At 38.3% G+C, this 17,731-nt stretch overlaps 5 protein-coding genes across 10 annotated transcripts in view; 1 reads left to right on the plus strand and 4 right to left on the minus strand.

The window, feature by feature from the left end:
- LOC105175327 (probable F-box protein At4g22030) lies at nt 3,153-4,822 on the minus strand. The gene is given in 2 exon segments (XM_011097739.2): nt 3,153-4,176; nt 4,178-4,822. Coding segments are annotated over 2 exon segments (1,233 nt in total). The 5' UTR covers nt 4,552-4,822; the 3' UTR covers nt 3,153-3,317.
- On the minus strand, nt 6,409-9,252 carry LOC105175328 (peroxisomal membrane protein PMP22-like). The gene is made up of 7 exons (XM_011097740.2): nt 9,028-9,252; nt 8,680-8,778; nt 7,612-7,713; nt 7,340-7,415; nt 7,016-7,086; nt 6,830-6,915; nt 6,409-6,699 (listed from the first exon to the last, which is right to left on the minus strand). Exons 1-7 carry the CDS (start codon nt 9,097-9,099, stop codon nt 6,648-6,650), a joined length of 558 nt encoding a protein of 185 aa, XP_011096042.1. The 5' UTR covers nt 9,100-9,252; the 3' UTR covers nt 6,409-6,647.
- Nucleotides 10,237-13,315, minus strand: LOC105175331 (aminomethyltransferase, mitochondrial). 2 transcript variants are annotated; one of them, XM_011097746.2, is made up of 4 exons: nt 13,177-13,315; nt 11,992-12,568; nt 11,021-11,139; nt 10,237-10,902 (listed from the first exon to the last, which is right to left on the minus strand). In XM_011097746.2, exons 2-4 carry the CDS (start codon nt 12,550-12,552, stop codon nt 10,356-10,358), a joined length of 1,227 nt encoding a protein of 408 aa, XP_011096048.1. In that variant the 5' UTR covers nt 12,553-12,568; nt 13,177-13,315; the 3' UTR covers nt 10,237-10,355. The 2 variants fall into 2 exon arrangements, with proteins under 2 accessions (XP_011096048.1, XP_011096049.1); XM_011097747.2 differs by having other exon boundaries at nt 11,992-12,564; nt 13,177-13,312.
- Nucleotides 13,590-17,067, plus strand: LOC105175329. Of its 4 annotated transcripts, none has more exons than XM_020698315.1 (7): nt 13,590-14,336; nt 14,825-15,086; nt 15,233-15,352; nt 15,435-15,593; nt 15,971-16,143; nt 16,479-16,654; nt 16,734-17,067. In XM_020698315.1, the coding sequence occupies exons 1-7, from the start codon at nt 14,317-14,319 to the stop codon at nt 16,769-16,771; spliced, it is 948 nt and encodes a 315-aa protein (XP_020553974.1). In that variant the 5' UTR covers nt 13,590-14,316; the 3' UTR covers nt 16,772-17,067. The 4 variants fall into 4 exon arrangements, with proteins under 4 accessions (XP_020553974.1, XP_020553977.1, XP_020553975.1 ...); XM_020698318.1 differs by having other exon boundaries at nt 16,479-16,584; XM_020698316.1 differs by having other exon boundaries at nt 13,590-14,141.
- Nucleotides 17,199-17,731, minus strand: part of LOC105175332 (U3 small nucleolar RNA-associated protein 6 homolog) — a 3,604-nt gene continuing 3,071 nt past the window's right edge. For both annotated transcript variants that reach the window (XM_011097750.2, XM_011097749.2), the window contains exon 6: nt 17,199-17,597. In XM_011097750.2, coding sequence (XP_011096052.1) covers nt 17,505-17,597 — 93 coding nt within the window. In that variant the 3' untranslated portion in view covers nt 17,199-17,504. The remainder of the gene's footprint in view (nt 17,598-17,731) is intronic.

The following is a 17,731-nucleotide window of genomic DNA, read 5'->3' on the forward strand; positions in this document are numbered from 1 at the left end:
CCCCCTCAAACAAGCCTTCCTCCAAGGAGGCACAATAAATTTGCTCCGTATAAGACTTATTCATAATATATACATGTCTTTTATTATTTAACGTTCTCTTGCATAAAAATAAAGCCCTATACCATAGTAGGCACGAAAGACTCCCGTGGAGGCCCCTTCATAGAAAGCTTGCTCCATATAGGCAAGAAGTAAGCTCTTCTTTTTTATGCATGCTTATGCTACTAACATTCTTTACAGGAATTCGAACCTCACCTCTAAATGAATCTACTCTAATAAGTGTCGAAATCTCCACTTGTTAAAGTGGGGGGCTACTGATATTTATAAAAATAGGCTGGCCTAAAGAGGACCAAATACCCAAAATAAAGAAACGTAAGGCTCGTGATACCCCCTAGGAGGCCCAAGTCATGAGAGGTTCGTAATACTTTAGAAGGCCCAAGAGAACCTGACAAGCAGCCCTAGTAGGTGTCCTCTAGAAAAAAGATGACAAAGGGAGGCCCAGACAACTCAAGTAGCCTAAGAAGAAATAAGGAGGCCCAGGACATCCCCCGACTCGAACCATGGTTAAAACCCAATAAAACATTCGGCCTAAAAGACCCACATACATGGTAGCCCACTCTCCCATGTGACACGTCATCAACCCCCGCCACCTTAGACCATATAAGCTCTAGCAAGAAAGATCCCCCTAGTAGCTAGGACTTACTGCAGATGAGGGGTACCCCCGACTGAAGAGGTTCTACTAATGCATATCCAACTATGGATAAGAATGATTTGTCCCTTATTCCAATCATCCCCAACCAACTTTTACAAGAATCTCGGGTGGGGGATAGACCCCCAACAGATGGGGGCACCTCCCTATAAATACATGTTTACACTTTCGTATTATGATACCTTCTTAACACCTTTCTCACTCTCTAGACGATACCCTCACGTCTCTCACACCTTTGTTACTCTCTAAATCATATATCTGATTCTCTAAGCACTCTACAAGCACATTATCACGTGTTCTTACACTTTTCACCAATTTTATTCACAATATCTCAATTTTCAATCATCTTTATTTACTTTTTGACTTTATTTAATTTTAAATCCAATACTAACTTGGGCATCAAAGTGCTGACGCCTTTTCTACAGGTCCTCTCTTCAGAATTTGCATTTGTTTCGATCCAAACTTTGAACAATTATCCAAAACCATTGGACCCATGCGTTTTATAAACACATCACATATATCTAGCTTATAAATACTTTTGTGTTCCATAATTCATAAAAAAATTATAAATTACAAATATCATTTTTAAAATAAAATGTGAGTAGAATTTTAAATCACTAAAATTAATTTGAGGGAGATATTTTAATAAAATATATTTTAGGAAGCAGAATAAGAAAAATACAGAAAAAAGTGAAAAAGACATTTTTATCTTATTAATATCAAATTATTTTATTATGAATATTTTTATTATATACATACTTTAAAAGTGTAAATACGATAAAATATATAGTCTAGAAATACAGAATATATTTAAACCTAATAATAATAATACTCTATCAATCAAAGCTACATAATATAATATAATAGTACGCAGTGTGTGTGTGTGTGTGTGTTTTGGAGATTAAAACTGTGATCTTCTTCGTGTTTTCTTGTTTTCCAAAATCTCATAAACATTAGTTGTCAACATCAAAAATAGCAAAGACATGATAGGATATGATACGTTGAACATCACATCATGTCTTATCCACCACCACCTAATTTCCACAATTAAGTCTTTTAGTAAATGCACTCTTTCAATCTGCTATCATTCACAACCATATATATATATATATATATACATATATAATCCACTGTATAAATCAGTACTTCTTGTTTGAAATCTTAGGATTTGCAATTTGGTTGTACGATGATAAACAAATTAAGGTGGTCGGTCAGATCCATCTGCCGCACACGCCTCTTTACAAGCTCGCGGAAAGGGAAGGGAAATAAAGGGATCATCAAGTTATTAATCCAAGGCAAAATTATAAAATTAATTCTATAAACATGGGATGGCAAAATTAATTCCATAAATACTAGATTGTCAACTAAGTCTTATAAATTTTAATTTAGTGATAATTTTAATTCTCCTAACAAAAAATTACCAAATTTTAATCGAAAAATTGGGGCTTAGTAATTGGACTCAAATTAAACACCTTCCATTCTCATAGGATGTTAACATAAGAAAAAAAATTAAAAAGAAAAAAAGAAAAGCAATACTGTTGCCTATCCCCTTTGGTCCCTCTTAATGCTGCCCAACACCCTACTCGCGCCGCCATCATCGTCACCTAGTCTCCTCTCTTTCCGACCTTGCATTATCGCTAGTTCTCACCCTTGCCCTCGCCTCCGGTAGCCCAACCCCCTTCTTTTTATGTCTCTCACCGCGGCTAAACCTCAACCTAATCTATTTTTCTTTGTTCTCAATTTGCTGTCGTCTGACCTACTCACTGTTTAAGACCACCACCAGTCGTATCCTCATCCTCTGACTAGTCGTTTGTACCTAGGCCCATCCATTTTCGTTCATTATGTGACCGGTTATCACTATTTTCATTTTCACCACTTAATTTTTCACCGTCCTGCCACTTTATTCCGCCATATCTCTATCTCCAGCAATCATCTCGCCGACTGACCACTAACCCTGTGTTCGCCTTGTTGCGGCGCGCACATCCCTTTGATCAGTTTCCTTCAACGGCACCATCCAAATCATGTCCTCAGATCAGTTTTCGTCAATGCCAGCCCATAATGCACTGACACTTCGAAAAATTACCTAATGCAGTGTTAGACACGGCATTGGCATGTTTGAAAATAAAAAAGAAAAAGAAAAAAAGGGACACGGCATTGGACACGCCTGTTGGCGTGTTCAATATGTTTTAGAGGTGTGTCTGTAATGTTTTTGTCACGTTTTGAAATTTTCTTTTATAATTTTAAAAAATTTTGGATTGTCTTTAAGAAAAAATGAATTTTAAGCTTAATAAAAAAAAAATCTCTCATATTAAACTAAAAATATTATGGCGAAATTACTAAAAATTGGAGAGAAAATTACATACACAATTATGGTTTCTTTGGATGGTCCGAACAATTAATTAGGATCCTGATAAAAAAAAAAAAAATAGGGTCGAGTCTTAACAAATAATTAATCAACAATATGTATCAAGTATCATGAGTTGCTGAAAAGATCAGCTGGTTTACAATGAATCAAAGAATTGGTTATATAAATACACATACTAAGTTAGCTTTACATTTAATCATATATCCACAAAATTAAGAGCGGTCTTGTCCATGCACACACACATGATCAGAAAAGCTTGCTCGCAAACTCTTCAATGTCTTCCCCTTTAACAGACGCCGCCGCCGCAAGATCTCTCAGCTGCGACAAACTCCTTCCCAGCTGCAGACCCACCTTCATTTCAAACACCTCCCCGTTCTCCCTTCTCTCCCTCTCTTCTTCTCTCAAGTTTGATTCAATTGACTCTTCCATCAGCTTGAAGAATCCAGCGTTGCTCCTGTACATTTCAAACACCATTCCCACCTGCCCCCCGTGCTCCAAACTGTTTACCACACTCGCCAACGCGCCGCCGACAACTCCCAGAACCACAGCCCAATTACCATGAGAAGGTGAGCCGACAAGAGAGGAGCCCACGGCGGCTAAACCCGTCAGCACGGGACCGGCAACAGAAAGAACTTTGTTGAGATTTAGTGCCTTTGTACCCAATCTCAAGTAATCTTCTTTGTCTTTTATTCTTATGACTTTAACTATTTCTCTCATTTCTTCTTCCAGCTTCCCGTTCCAGCCGTTGTAACCTGTATTTCCTTTTGACTGCTTCCTTCTTTGCTCCGGCCACCAAACAGCGGGCTCCACCTTCGCCGGGAACTTCTCGAGCATCGCTCCCAGAAGAGGAAGCGGGTATGCCTTGTCAAGGGCCAACACTTTTTCCATCATCTCCTTCACATCGACAACTGTGGGATTTCCAATCGATATAATGGTCTGAATTTGATTCTGAAGCTGCTTGAACAGCCTGGCAGCATTTCTTTGTTCTTCCGCAAGCTGAGAAGGCTGGATTTTATTCATAATTGACAGCATACCAGTCGCCGCCACGTACAAGGAGGTGGAAGAAAGTTTCATAGCGGCAGCAGGAGCACCGCCGCTGATGGGGGCCCGCCATCGTGGCAGCCGCGAGAGTGAGAGAGTTGATGGATATCAAAAGAAGACTGTTCCAATTGGTTCTCTGGTCTCCAATATTCTTGTGCATCTCCACTCTATCAGCAACTGCTTCCAGTATGGCGTAAAGCTTCGCCATCACCACCGGATCCGGCCCGTTATTTTCATTTCTCTTGATTGTACTGATCTTAACAGGGCTCAACTGCTTCTCCACACACCTATGCAGTTCCATTTCCTCCACCAGCCCTCCAGTCCGGAGGCCCGGAAGAGAAATATTGGCGACCCGCCTCGGGATATTGATAGCAGCCTTAATAATTCCTCTTTGCTTGGAGGAGGAACAACAAGAGACTGATGAATTCAAGGTTGCCATTTCCTTTTTCTTCTTTCAATGATGAACACTATATGAAGATTTTCTTGGTACTGATCTCTGAAGCTAGCTGTGGTTTTTGATAGATACGTTTCTTTATAGTGTTAGTGATGAGAATGGATGAATGGTGAGATTGCATGGCCCAAATGGTTTATATACAGATGGTAAGGATTTGACTGCTGAAAATGAAATGAAAACAGGAATATTTTTCAAGGTTTGAACCGGTTAATGAATAGACTGATGACTTTCTGGTCTACGATATCCGTCGTATCACTAGTTATTACAAATAATCTATTATGTGCGTGTATATATATATATACTCTTAGTGTAGTATTTTTATTTACGGGCAGTTTGAAATTGACTTTCAACTCGGAGAACACTTCTCCAAGAAATATAGTCCGCATTTGAAGGAGGAAAAGATCAAAATTGGGCAGAGGAAGAGGCCAACTCCATCCTCCGTCTCTGACCATTTTATTAACAGTATTGCTTATTAGATTACTCAATTTCAAACTATTACATTTAATAATTGGTGAAAATTTATTTATCTCTCTCTACTAGCTACCTAATTTTAAACTCTTGTGATAATTAATAATTGTCTAAAATGCTTTTACATAAAGGGTATGGGTAAAATTATTTTTTAAATACGAGTTTGAGGACATATAGGGAATTTAAGTACAATCAGTACAAATTCATTCCAATGTGGACGCAGAAATAAAATGTGCATAGATTATATATAAGAACAAATGTGTACGTCAATGCCATAATTTAATTTAATAATTTTGAATATATAGTTGTGGTTTTGTTATATGGTCAATTGTTACCTGCAAAGACATGGTGCACGCGTGACCTTATTTTATTTTATTTTATTTTTATACAATTTGGATTGGTATATAACAACCAATATGTCATTGTTGCACAGTATCACGTTCTAAGCTATATATATGTCACGACTCACGAGCTAGATGCTACAGCCTACAAATTATTAATGTGTTTTCTTGTTTGAAGTTGGACGGGTCTAGTTGCTTGTTGCTTGTTGCTTGTTGTTATATTTTTTGTCGGTTTTTTGAACCCCTTTCACAGGTTCAAAGGCTGCCAGTCATACAAACTTGATCTCCATGTTAATACTAATGTTCATTATTTATCCTTTTGGAACATAACACACACTGTGGCTTGGCCTTCTTGTACAGATTTATTTGCAGGTGTTGTGCGATTCATGATGTGGTGGGATAACAAAAGGCTTTTTGACTCGCCATAGTTTTACTAGTACACATGTTCGAGTCTTTTGTTGTAAGGGAGTAGTACTCCTCGTTTATTGTTGCTCTATTTGTAAGGGAGTAGTACTCCTTGTTTATAACTTTGTTAGAAATTCTAGGGAGGTAGCTCTCCCCGCTGTAACTATTTTGTGAATTTTAGTATAGAAGGACTGGGGACTCCGAAAAGCTCTCCCACCTTTAGATGGTTTTAATTAAAAAAAAAAAGTTGGACGGGCGAGCAGTCATTTGAGAAATGTTGTGTGGGAATTGGGATGACAATCTCATTACCGAACTGTTGTAAGTTGTAACAAGATTGATGCTGCCAATTTCACTGTCTGAACATTCTGACAGTCAATCGTCAGCTTCTTTATGTTGTTCTAGGTATGGTGTGTGATTGAAGTTGACTGTGTAAGTATCAAATTTTAAGTGATTTTTCTCAACAAATAAGAGAAGTTATGAAGGTTCATTCTTCGGGCAAACAAGGGCACAGTCCTGATTCTCCTTCCATTTCCAAGTACATGTCCCTTTCATTGCGCGTCTGCAATAGATCAAAACAGAAGGTTGTAGAATTCAGCTTAGTTAGAAGAAAAACCAACAGTGTGAGAAATGCTATGACCGGATGATAGGCGGTAACAATGAGATTTTCATAGTTATTACATGATGGAGTACAAGTTTAAACCATTGTGGCTCAGAGACCCGCAAAAGCAATCGACATGGGTTAACAATTCCACATTTCGGTGAAAACAATGGGGAAAAGACTAAAAATAAGGTTAAACAAGCAGCAAATGTCCACAATCTATGAACTACATAAAGACCATTGTTGCAGATTCGTCTTCTCATGTGAGTTTAACCTTTAGTCAGTGCCATAGACCTCGCTCTTAGATTCAGAAATATTCCCCTGAAAAATAGAAACAGGGCTTAGCACAAAAAAGTACACTACAAAAGTAGAGAAGGACGCAGGGGAATACAAGTATTCTCTAAAATCTGAAGAAAAAAAATTGTCTGAAGGCAGGAGGAAAACATCATACCAGAAGCAGGCAACGACACTTTGGACAATAACTCGAAACTGCAGCGGGACGTACTGGTGATTTACCCATCCAACGACAGGCCAGAACTGCATTAGAGTGCAATAAAAGAAAAAATTTTCAGTAACATGCCATTGTTAGTTGAAAACGGGGTACAGAATCAAAAGCAAACCACTTAGAATCACATACACTCCATGCCGTGTACTGCACAGTTGGATATTCCTTCTTGATTTTAGATTTCACATGCATCCAGGGTCTTCCTGTGTTTGAGGTCAGTAAAATTCTCTTTAGATCACAAAACTAATTATCTATCTTGCAGACAATCCGGAAACAGTACCAAATGCACAAGACAAAAGAGGCACATGGTGCCAGACCAGAAGGAATATGGCGGTCACCCTGCTCCATAATATATTATAGCAGAAGCGACAGTTTAAAAGATTCCAAGAGAAGTCATTTTTCGCACTCTCAACTGATGAAACAGATGTTGCGAGCTATAAACTGAGACAGACTCACCCTCGATAATGAGTCCATAGTAAATCATGAAAATCATGTTGTTCCACGGGGAGATGGTCAGTTGCTCCAGCACCACCTGAAATGATTTTGTTAGGCATTTTATGTTCCCTATAATAGTTTTCCCACTTTCTATTCATTTTTACAACGCCAATATTACTGGCACATCATTTTTCTAAAACACAGGTGGCAAAAGAGTCGTAAAAGTACATAAGATCAAAAAGGGACTCAGAAAACTAAGATAACAAAATGGAGAATACAGAAGTAAGGAATACCTTCTTTGCAACAGTTTTTGTGTCCTTCTTCCCCTTGAAAATTTTATCCAGCAACATGTGAAAATAATGCCCCAGTGGTCCAAGATAGGCAGCCCCAAACAGCTGCATTTTGGAATTCAAAGTCAAAAATAGCAAGCATCTCAAAAGCTTGGTTGCACAGAAACATGGTGAACAATATAAGCTGATTGTTAAATCCCTGCCTAGCAACGGACTCCTGCCCCTTCATTCATGAAGCCTGCTAATAAGCAACTTCCAGATTTGAAGAGCATTAACTCGCATCAAGTGCTTATTTGGCAGTTTTTAATAAGTTGTCAACAGACTCATCACATTACCAGGTAAACCAATATTCCAACGCAAAAGTCCTAATAGCATCTGATATTGATAATCTTGGATATATCCAACTTTATAAAGATTTATGAACAGAAAATGTTAAAACAAGAATCAACAGGCTCCCCAAGCAGCTCAAAATTCTTATGCTTTCGGTTTAAATGGGTACCAATGGAGATCAAACTTACATATAATTAGCTTAAATTCATATATATTCTCAGCAAATGTTCACTTAAATTCTTGTAAGTAATTCCTCCCTTAAATCAGGAAGTGAGCTTCCAAGTGTATGCATGATTACCTCATGGTTCATGCCAATCAATACAATCCAAAAGGTCACTGTCTAAGTAAAGAAAATAGTGTCAACGTTAATAGGGTAAGGGCTTTATCAAATCACTAGTAATCGCTCAATAAAGATCTTTACCTACCCCTACAAACAGCCGACAGAGCGTTTATTACCTTCTTTGCCTAACACCAAACAACAGGGACCATTTTCTCTATCCAGCCATCCATCAAACAGCTATAGATTGGACTTACGTAATACAATTTAGCTACGTCAGTAAACTAACTAAATTAGCATGATTTCGGTTTTAAATTACAAATCATCAAGGAAATGAATGACAAAGCCTAATTCAGGATTCAGTTATTCCGATCAGTTTTTTACCCCCTGGAAAATAGCGGGATTCACGCTGAGTAGAGTACAAATCAGTAGTCTCCTACTTATAAACTCCATAAGAATAGTACCACTTTGAGAAGAAGGCGTTTGATTTGAAGTTTCTGAATGCCCGAGAGCTTCTGTGCCGCTATATCACTGATCGCCGACAACACTCCTGCGGTTATCACCTACCACACAGCCAAGTTCAAGATTTTACAATAAATGTTGAAGAAGTTGAATAAGAACATCATATCAAGGTCAAGAATCAGCAAAAAGCAAAAGAAAAATAAAATCCAAGTCCAAGATTTTACAGTAAAAGTTGAAGAACTAGCAGAATAATATCATATCAAGGCCAAGAATCAGAAGAAAAAGAAAACCCACGTGAGAAATCAAGGTAAATTAACCAGAAAGAAATCAAAGTCAAAGAAAGCGGACACCTTGGTTCTTAAAGGGTGTTGCTGGAGCTGTATCAAATACTGTTGCAAACCCTTCTTTGCCACTGATCCCATTACTACTGTGCTCACTCTTTTTCTGTCGTTGTTTTGATATCCGTCCACTGAAAGAGAGAGCAAGAAAACTGAAATATGACCTAGTACGCTTTGGTACTCGCTTGGCGTGGCGTGTCTGAAATATGACCGATTCCTGAATCTTGAATTTGTTCATTCATCTTAGGCCTAAGATATTTATATCTTTCTTGACTGGGACTACAGCGGGCCCCGCGTTATTAATCACATTTTTTGTGAACTGAAGAGGAGGGTGCGGAGTGGCGGAGGCCACGATCATTTTCACCCAACTAACTATGAGATTGTATGAATTAGCATATTCTCTTCAACCCTTTTTACGTTTATTTCAATACGACTCTCCATGGGATTCCATTTGTTATTTCTTCACTTCACCTCCCAAGTTTCGGCATATTTCGGGGAAGTCGCTACTACTCATCGCTGGAGACCCAACTGAAAGTCTGTCGACAAATCAAGAAAGCTATGGCATCATCCAACTGTCAAGTTAATAAATGAGCTATCCGGCCTGACTATTCCTATAGTGAGTTTAATCATTTGATTTGGCTTCTGAGCCCTTCTCATTTTTACATTCCACTTAATTTTCATTGTCCTATTGTCTGCAGATTGTGATTGTTTTTTCTTCTAAAAATTTCATAATGTTACAAAGAAAAAGAAGAATTTGTGAGGTGCTCTCTATTTAATTACGCTCAATTTTCCAGTAAGGCAACCAGCTCCAGTGTTCTAACCCCTTTTATGATCTTACTAAAAAATACCATAAGGCCTAGCTCCATGACGAAGCATGTAATGTTAGTTCATCGTATTGGAAGTATAACAAAATTTTTGTTTGAATTCAATCAAAGTGATAGATAATCAAAGCTACGTGCAGCACTAGCAAGACCAAAATAATAGTACAATTCAATGTTCAAAATCAGATTTTGAATCAGCGTGACGGAAGAGTCCTCATAAATTATGGGTTACCAATGTTATCTTATTGAACTAAAAGACTTTCATTTATTTCATTTTTAGCCATTTTTTAAATTATTGAAAAATCTGGAGGCATACTCTGTAATTTTGTATACCATTATGTGGCCCCAACATTGGAACCAAAGTGGCAGTAGGCCATCCTTAAAACTACTATCACACAAGTATCAATTTAAGCAACAAATTTCCAAGACAAAGAGAATAGTTTGTTGCAGCATCTTTAGTTTGCCCAAAGAACATTCTCGGAGGCATCAGTCATTCAAGAAATTTTAACAACAACAAAGTTAAGATGGCTTGTAATACTTGCTGGGAACAAAAGGCATTTTCGTGATGGATGCATCGTAAGACTTCCCTCGAATCACAACTTTTAGCTTAGTGCCTGCCTTGTGCGATCCAGATTTCACATACCCCATGGCTATGTTTTTCTTGAGGCAGGGGCTGAATCCTCCACTGGTGACTTCCCCTATGTTTTGTCCCTTCTCGTCTTGAATCTCACTGTGACTTCTGGCAGGTGGACCGGCAGAGAAAAGCCCGACTCGCCTGATTTTTGGTCCTTCTTCAATTTGCTTGATTATTACTTCTGCACCAAGAAATCCTCCTTCAGCCCGTCGTCTCTTTCCTATGGCCCATGTAAGTCCTGCTTCTACAGGTGTTATGTGCTGTTCCATGTCATTGCCGTACAAGCACAATCCAGCTTCCAGACGAAGACTGTCTCGAGCACCTAACCCTGTCAACCTGACCTTACCTTCAGACTTGTCCAGAATGGCTTTTGCGAGATCGACTGCGTTCTCTGAGGGCACTGAAATCTCAAAACCATCTTCACCAGTATACCTGAAAGTTTTCATATGGTTAACCAACTCCTTTTCTACTGCCGCAAAAATGAGAAGTTAATTGAATAAACAGGGGAAAAAAGTGTTTTTTATACAAACGCATTGATTAAGCAGCATACCCTGTTCTTGTGAGGTAGCAGGGTGCTCCATTGATATCCAACATCCGGAAGTCACTGAAGTATATCTTGCTCAAATCTTCTTTTGTTAGGTGCTGTAGAACTGGTGCGGCGAGGGGACCCTGCACCACAGAATTTCAAGAGAATTCATGCATGTGAGAGCAACACCAGGAAATAGATGTACCATGACGCATGAAATGCTCAACATATTGGGGATGTGTTTCACTTAATTTTGATGAGCTAGAGACTTAATGACACTATTTTGACCTGGAAGATACACAAAGACGAGTTGCTCATCAACTTGTCATTCTGGGAACACAATAACCCTGTGTCTACTTCTGAAATCCGTGAGAAAGATTAGGTGGCAGCAAGAAAGAAAAAACTAAAAAACATCTTGAAGAAAATCAAAGAGAAGAAAGAATGGTTTTGATGGCGTAGGAATGTGGCAGGCATCATAAGCACCATAATTCTAAAGAATAGATCAGAATTGTATTCTATTGTTATATTTCCCATGACCCGCTTAATCTCTCAAGAAGAAACAACTCTTTGGAAGATGGCTATTTGGGACAGGAAATGGCATCAAATTTTCAGGGGTTTCCCAATGATAACGTGAATTAGGTTGTATTAAAGCTACTGCTTCGGCAATATAGTTTCTTTACCAAGATTTCACGTGCACAAAAACCTGAACTAAGCCTAAGAAGTTAATTTTACTTCTGTTGGATATTATCCTAATATTTGGAAGGACCCTGCCTCTCAAATTATGATGGAGAACCAAGACATATTCATGATACTTCTTTTCATACCTTAGCTAATAGGATTGGTTGAAGGCTGTGATCTTATGCAATTCAATTGCTTTAAATTAGTATTCAAGCTCGTTACATAAGAACCTTTTATGCTCCATAATTAAAGACCGAATATCAGTTAACATATACAGAGCACATAAACAACCAAAACCAAGATGTGTGATAAATGACCTGGAGAGCCAAAAGGGATCGGTCATCATGGATGTGCCAAGAAACATCACCACCTTTTGATGTGAATGATTTCATGTGTGCTTCAATGTGGGCAAGATCTTTGTCTCTGCATCCTGCGTTCACAACGAGGTATATGTGGTCATTCGTCACCTTGGTTATTACCGAATCATCAATTGCTCCTCCCTTCTCATTTGTGAAGACAGTCAAACACCCAGTCCCCGGTGCAAGACCGGCAACATCAGCAACCACAAGCTTTTCAAGGAAAGGGATGCAGTCCTTTCCTTTGAGGCTCAGACCACACATATGCGAAACATCAAAGAGGCTACCATTCTCCCTACAGTTCAATGTAGACTCCATGATCGAGTCTTTGTACTGAATTGGCATGCTCCACCCTGCAAAAGGAACCATCTTCCCTCCATGTGCAACATGGAAGTCATAGAGAACTGTCTTCTTAAGATCCGCTTCTGATGCAAAGCATCGACGAGCAACAGTCTTTTTATCAGCCTGAGACAGACGGCGAGTAATTGATTGACCAAGTTGCCACAATTGTCCTCCCCTCATCTTTGCAAATATCTGACTAAAAGAATGATGTCATTAACAAGAATACATCAATTTAAATGAACAGTTTTTTACTGAAAAGCAGAAATTTTAGTTCTGGAGCCACAGCAAACGGAGTAACAAAGTTATGGTTCGATTAACACATTATGTAAAGGCAGAAAAGATTATCTGTCAAATAATGTAGTGTGAAACTAATTAGTCAGCCCGGGATTCCATGCATTTTCAGAGCATACAGCTGATAGTGTAACACGGAAATTCTATTGAAATTCAACATTCAATTTGCTTGAGTATGACTGCAGAACCAGAATCAAAATCCATTCTTTCTCTTCTACGTCATAATGATACAACTTCAAATATCTTCAGTGTATTTAACACAAATCCTGCCGTAACATATAATACAGAAAAACCATCTTGTATGAGATTCTTCAGAACCAGATCCAAGATGCTCCTTCCAATACAGTTTCAATAAAAGAAAATCTCACCGACCCAGAAAGAGAAGAGCAACAAAATTGATATAAAAGTATGAATGAGCAGGAAAAAAAGCAAACTTGCATCAATTCGTAGTACTCAGAAGCATGGCAATGCAAGCATTCAGATTCAAACGAGGGATTGAAGAACAGTCAGTACCTGAATAAGAGAAGGATTCTTTTTTCTTGAAAATGGTTAAGTGGGAACCCAAATGAGCATACTTATGAGAAATATATTTATGGAGCGACAGAAAAACTGTCTTTATCCAGGCATCAAGATTATATTTTTATGCGCCCGAACTGTGTATAAAGCAAAATTATGATTATTGTATTGGTAATTGGTAAATAATAAATAAAATTAAGAATGATGGATTTAGTGGGTGGAGGAGGCTTTCTCAGCCAAAATCAAGACCCATCTTCAGTGAGTGGTGGTGCAATGCTCAATTACCCATTTCCTGTTTGTCTGGTTGTTGGTAGGCGATTAGTCTTGGGAGGGTAAGAAGGGAAATATTATTTCTTTTTCTTTTTTTTTCTTCCTTTTCTTTCGTTTTTCTTGTTCCTATCTTCTCCCCAGTCCCCGCGCACTTGAATTGTGTGCTCAACATATTGTTCGGGCAGTCAGGAACTTGAGACAATTGCTAAGTCAATAAATTCTGTGGACCAAACTGGATTACCTTGAAACTCTAGGGGCTTTAGGAATATTTTCTTAGACCTAATGTGTAACTTAGGAAGTTCAATGGGACTAAAAGTGAGATTTCCTTGGAATTGTGGGGGGACAAGGGGGATGATCTTCCCAACGACGTCGGATGGATGATTCTGTATTCTTGTCACCGTGAGAAGTTCGAGTCCAAACTGTCAGGAGCCAGAAAAAATGAGTGCGTCAAATTTTCGTTTGTTGTTTTATTAGGATCCAATGCGGCAATTCCCAGAACCATTCACGAAATTCGTGGCCCGCATCAAATTCCTATTAGATTCTTCTGATATATCTTCATATCCAACTTCGTTTTCGGTATAAATCTCCAGCGACAATAAGGTTCTTGATTTTTCCTTTCTCGTTGTAACTTGACTTTTTTTTCCTGGGAGAAGCTTTCTATTTGCAGATGAAATCATCTAGACTCTGAAGAGGTTAGTCGAAGTTTAATGATTCTACTGCCCGCCCATCTATAAAGTTGTGATCTTTTTGCCGGATGGACATCCGATCATCGTTCTATATGCCATTTTTCTTTATGCATCTCTGCTCATCTATCTGGAACTCAAAAGTTTTGACGGGTCGTCCAACTTATTTTGATGGTGAACAATCATGGAAGTGGTAGTTGAAAGGCAAGCTTTTTGTTAATCTCGTCTTGTGCCTTTCCATCTCTCTGTATATCTTGATGAAAGAAGAGCAAACTAAAAAGATTTTCCCCTTTCTGGTACTTTCCTTGTATGTCTTAGTCTTTCATTGATCCTCCTTTCAAGGTGTACAAGCTATTTCGGCATAATTGAGGCGCCTTAAACATACTGGTCTAAGTGTTTGCTGTGTACTCCTGTAATTTTTTGCTACAACCATTTGTGACATGGCTCTTGAACTGAAATGTGGAATAAAAGCAATCTGTGTTCTTTGGACACAATCTTGAACTTTCATGTATAGACATACAAGAACTGCCAATGCATTGAACTGTGATTTCCTAATTTTGTCCCGAAAAGATTTAATTGAGAAAACCACCATGCAAGAAGCCAAGAGATTAATTTTTCGGATAAATTATGTACTTGCATTTTGGCTCATACTAATTATGTTGCTCAAGTATAGTTTGCTATTTTTGTTTAAGGTCCAAAGCTCTTGGTTCAAGCATGTTGACGGTTCACATCCCTGGAGCCTTTAACTGTTGCCAAGCACATACAGACATGAACATGGTCCAAGAAGCTACTCCTTGCATGTTGATGCATGTTAATCCCTTAATTCATATGGCCACTTCTATAGGTCCTTTGAAGGTCCTGTGTTACAAGTCAAACTGGTCTTCCTCACGGAATTTCAATAGTCAACTCAAACTCCAACATATCTCACACCAAATCACTTCGAAGAGATGGCTGGTAAGCTCTTACTTCTTAGTTGGACTTCCCTGCATGCATGCAAACAAAACTTACACATCAGGAATATTATTTTTGTTTTTTTTGCTGTACTTTTGCTTCTCTTGTACCTTGTTTCTCATGGTTTCTTGTTTTTTTTTTTTTGCTAGTGCCGATCTCAAGATTCCATTTCTCCTGAGAATGAGTATCGATCATCACGCAATATAGCTATCAGCTTGTTTAGACGATACCGGAATTTTGTTGAGCGTGGAGGAGGTGACAACCTAAAAGTATATCTGTTGATTTTTCTGTCTCATGTCAGGTTATTTCAGTGGCTTTTATTGGATAAGACACTAATGGAATGACTCTTAGGAGTTCATCAGCGCCGGTGTGAATGCATATGCATTGGGTTGCACTGATGAAGGCTTGAGGAAAGAACTTATTGATATGAAGGACTCAGGTGTTGAAATTGAAGTGATGCAAGCATATGGTGGAAGTACAGGTCTAAAGTCCAAGATTATCTCTGGAGAAGTAAGTCAATTTATCTTCACATTAGTTCTCTACAAGGGCATGCTGTTTCATGTTCATGTAAAAACATATCATCAGCTTTTGCCATATATCCATGGCTATGGGTGGCAGCAAAACCTGTTCCTCCTCTATGTGATCAGGTCTCTGCAGGCAGAATATAGTTCTTGGTTCCTTGTGTTGGATTATTCTTTCTGCCTAATCCTACAATATGTATACGTAAATTTTCATGTTTGTTGCAGTTGCATATTGTTATGAACATGATGGATTAGTTTTCCATGGTCTGCAATTGGGTTTTCACAAGTGGAGAAACTCCTAGTAATCACTATGGCAAAAATTGACGCAAACATGACCAATGTGACACTGTCTTTTTACTTGTGTAGGTTGATGAATGTATTATGTGGCTGAGCATTGTATTTATCACAATCCTTTGTACTCCACAACCAACAATAGTTCGATGGTCGTCCATCCCCCCTGTGTCCGAGGAAATGCTGATTCATTGGAAGGGCTTCTGTGCAATCATAGCAAATGCATACTACATGAGAGGAATGGCTTGGTGAGATCCTGCTAAGTCTTTCACATGTGTTGGAATTCATGTTATCCCAGAGCTTGGTTTTCAAGCTTCATTTTTATGCTAATAACCCTCCCAAAATCATTATAATAGACTTCCTTGATAATTATAACAACCATTTCTGAATGACAGTATAATTACTGCCTATCCCTTCTCTTTTCTTATTATGGTTCCACTTGAGAGCTAGAGCCTTACTCTCTATCACAGCCTCATACCGAAATCTGAATACTTTACTTCTGACCTAAAGGTACTTTTGGTAAGAAGAAACACAAAAGCCTGAAATTAAGAACGATTTTTATCACTTGCATGTATAACTAAAGGCTTCCGGTGAAGACTCTCCAAATGGAGCAAATGGCAGTAATGGGTCGTGCAGAAGAACCATCAGTTGTAGCTAGCCGGATGAGACTAGTATTTAGCACACTTGAGGTGAGTTCCTATACTTGGATATACGGGTTTGACAGATCTTCCAGAAGAACTAAAACCTCCAGAGAAAATGGTTAGAATAAATTAGAATGTTGTATAATGTGACCGTCACGTTGCATCAGTGCATTAAATTGTTCAATTGTCATTTGCAGGTTGTCAGTCCACAGTGGCCGAGAGTGTGACATTGTAATTTAATATTCAGCAGTGTCTGGAATACCTTTCTCGGAGATTCAGTCTGTATGGAGGGGTGTACTTTACTGTTTGCTATTGTTCAATTGGCTCCATCTGTCGGGGGGAAAGGAGAAGAAATTTTTCCTTATGAAAATAGTGTCCTGCACCAGTGTTTATCAGGTTGTGTTAAATAATTACACAAGCTTAGGAAATGCGTGTCTTTTAATTTTCATCCTTATTTCTTTTTTCGGTTATTTGTCCTTAGATTTACATGTAATCCCTTCTATAATCTATATAATACCTGAACATTTAACACAACTCGACCTCATTACTCGAAGCAACATTATGTATTGACATAATGAAAGCTCATCTTGCCGTGTGATATATTGATACTGAAGTTGAACTATACCAAAAAAAAAAAGAAAGGAAATAAGATATACTGATAATGAATTGCAATTAGGAGCAAGATGTTTATCATAATCACACTTAACAGGGTTCAACATCTTGTTCCCTGACATATTGCACTCGCATGAACCGAAATAGACGGATTCACAAGGTTAAATTTGATCAGATGATACATTCCTCCAATTTCTCTAAAAAATGACTCAAGATCACTGGCTCTGTGTTTCCTCATGTTACAACAATAAAACCAACAAGATGGTGAGAAAACAAAGTCAAAATTGAACAGCCATTGAGATATACAGAACCCGTCATAGGTGTATAAATTAATGTAACTATAAGAAGCACATCCATCACGAGGTTGCAGAAGGAAGAAGGGAAATATTGTTTTTGAGGGCTTTCCTTGCGCGCCAATGGACAGCTGCGGCAGTTTCAGATGTTCCCATCTGGTAAATCACGATTACGGGAATTAGCACATTTACTAAAACTCTAAACTCAAACCACTATCTAATGTATCAATCCACACATTTTCATCACAAGATAAAAATTGTTTAAACAATTAAATCACCTATGACAAATT

This window comes from Sesamum indicum, linkage group LG12, assembly GCF_000512975.1.
Source record: "Sesamum indicum cultivar Zhongzhi No. 13 linkage group LG12, S_indicum_v1.0, whole genome shotgun sequence".
NCBI classification, from domain to species: Eukaryota; Viridiplantae; Streptophyta; class Magnoliopsida; order Lamiales; family Pedaliaceae; genus Sesamum; species Sesamum indicum.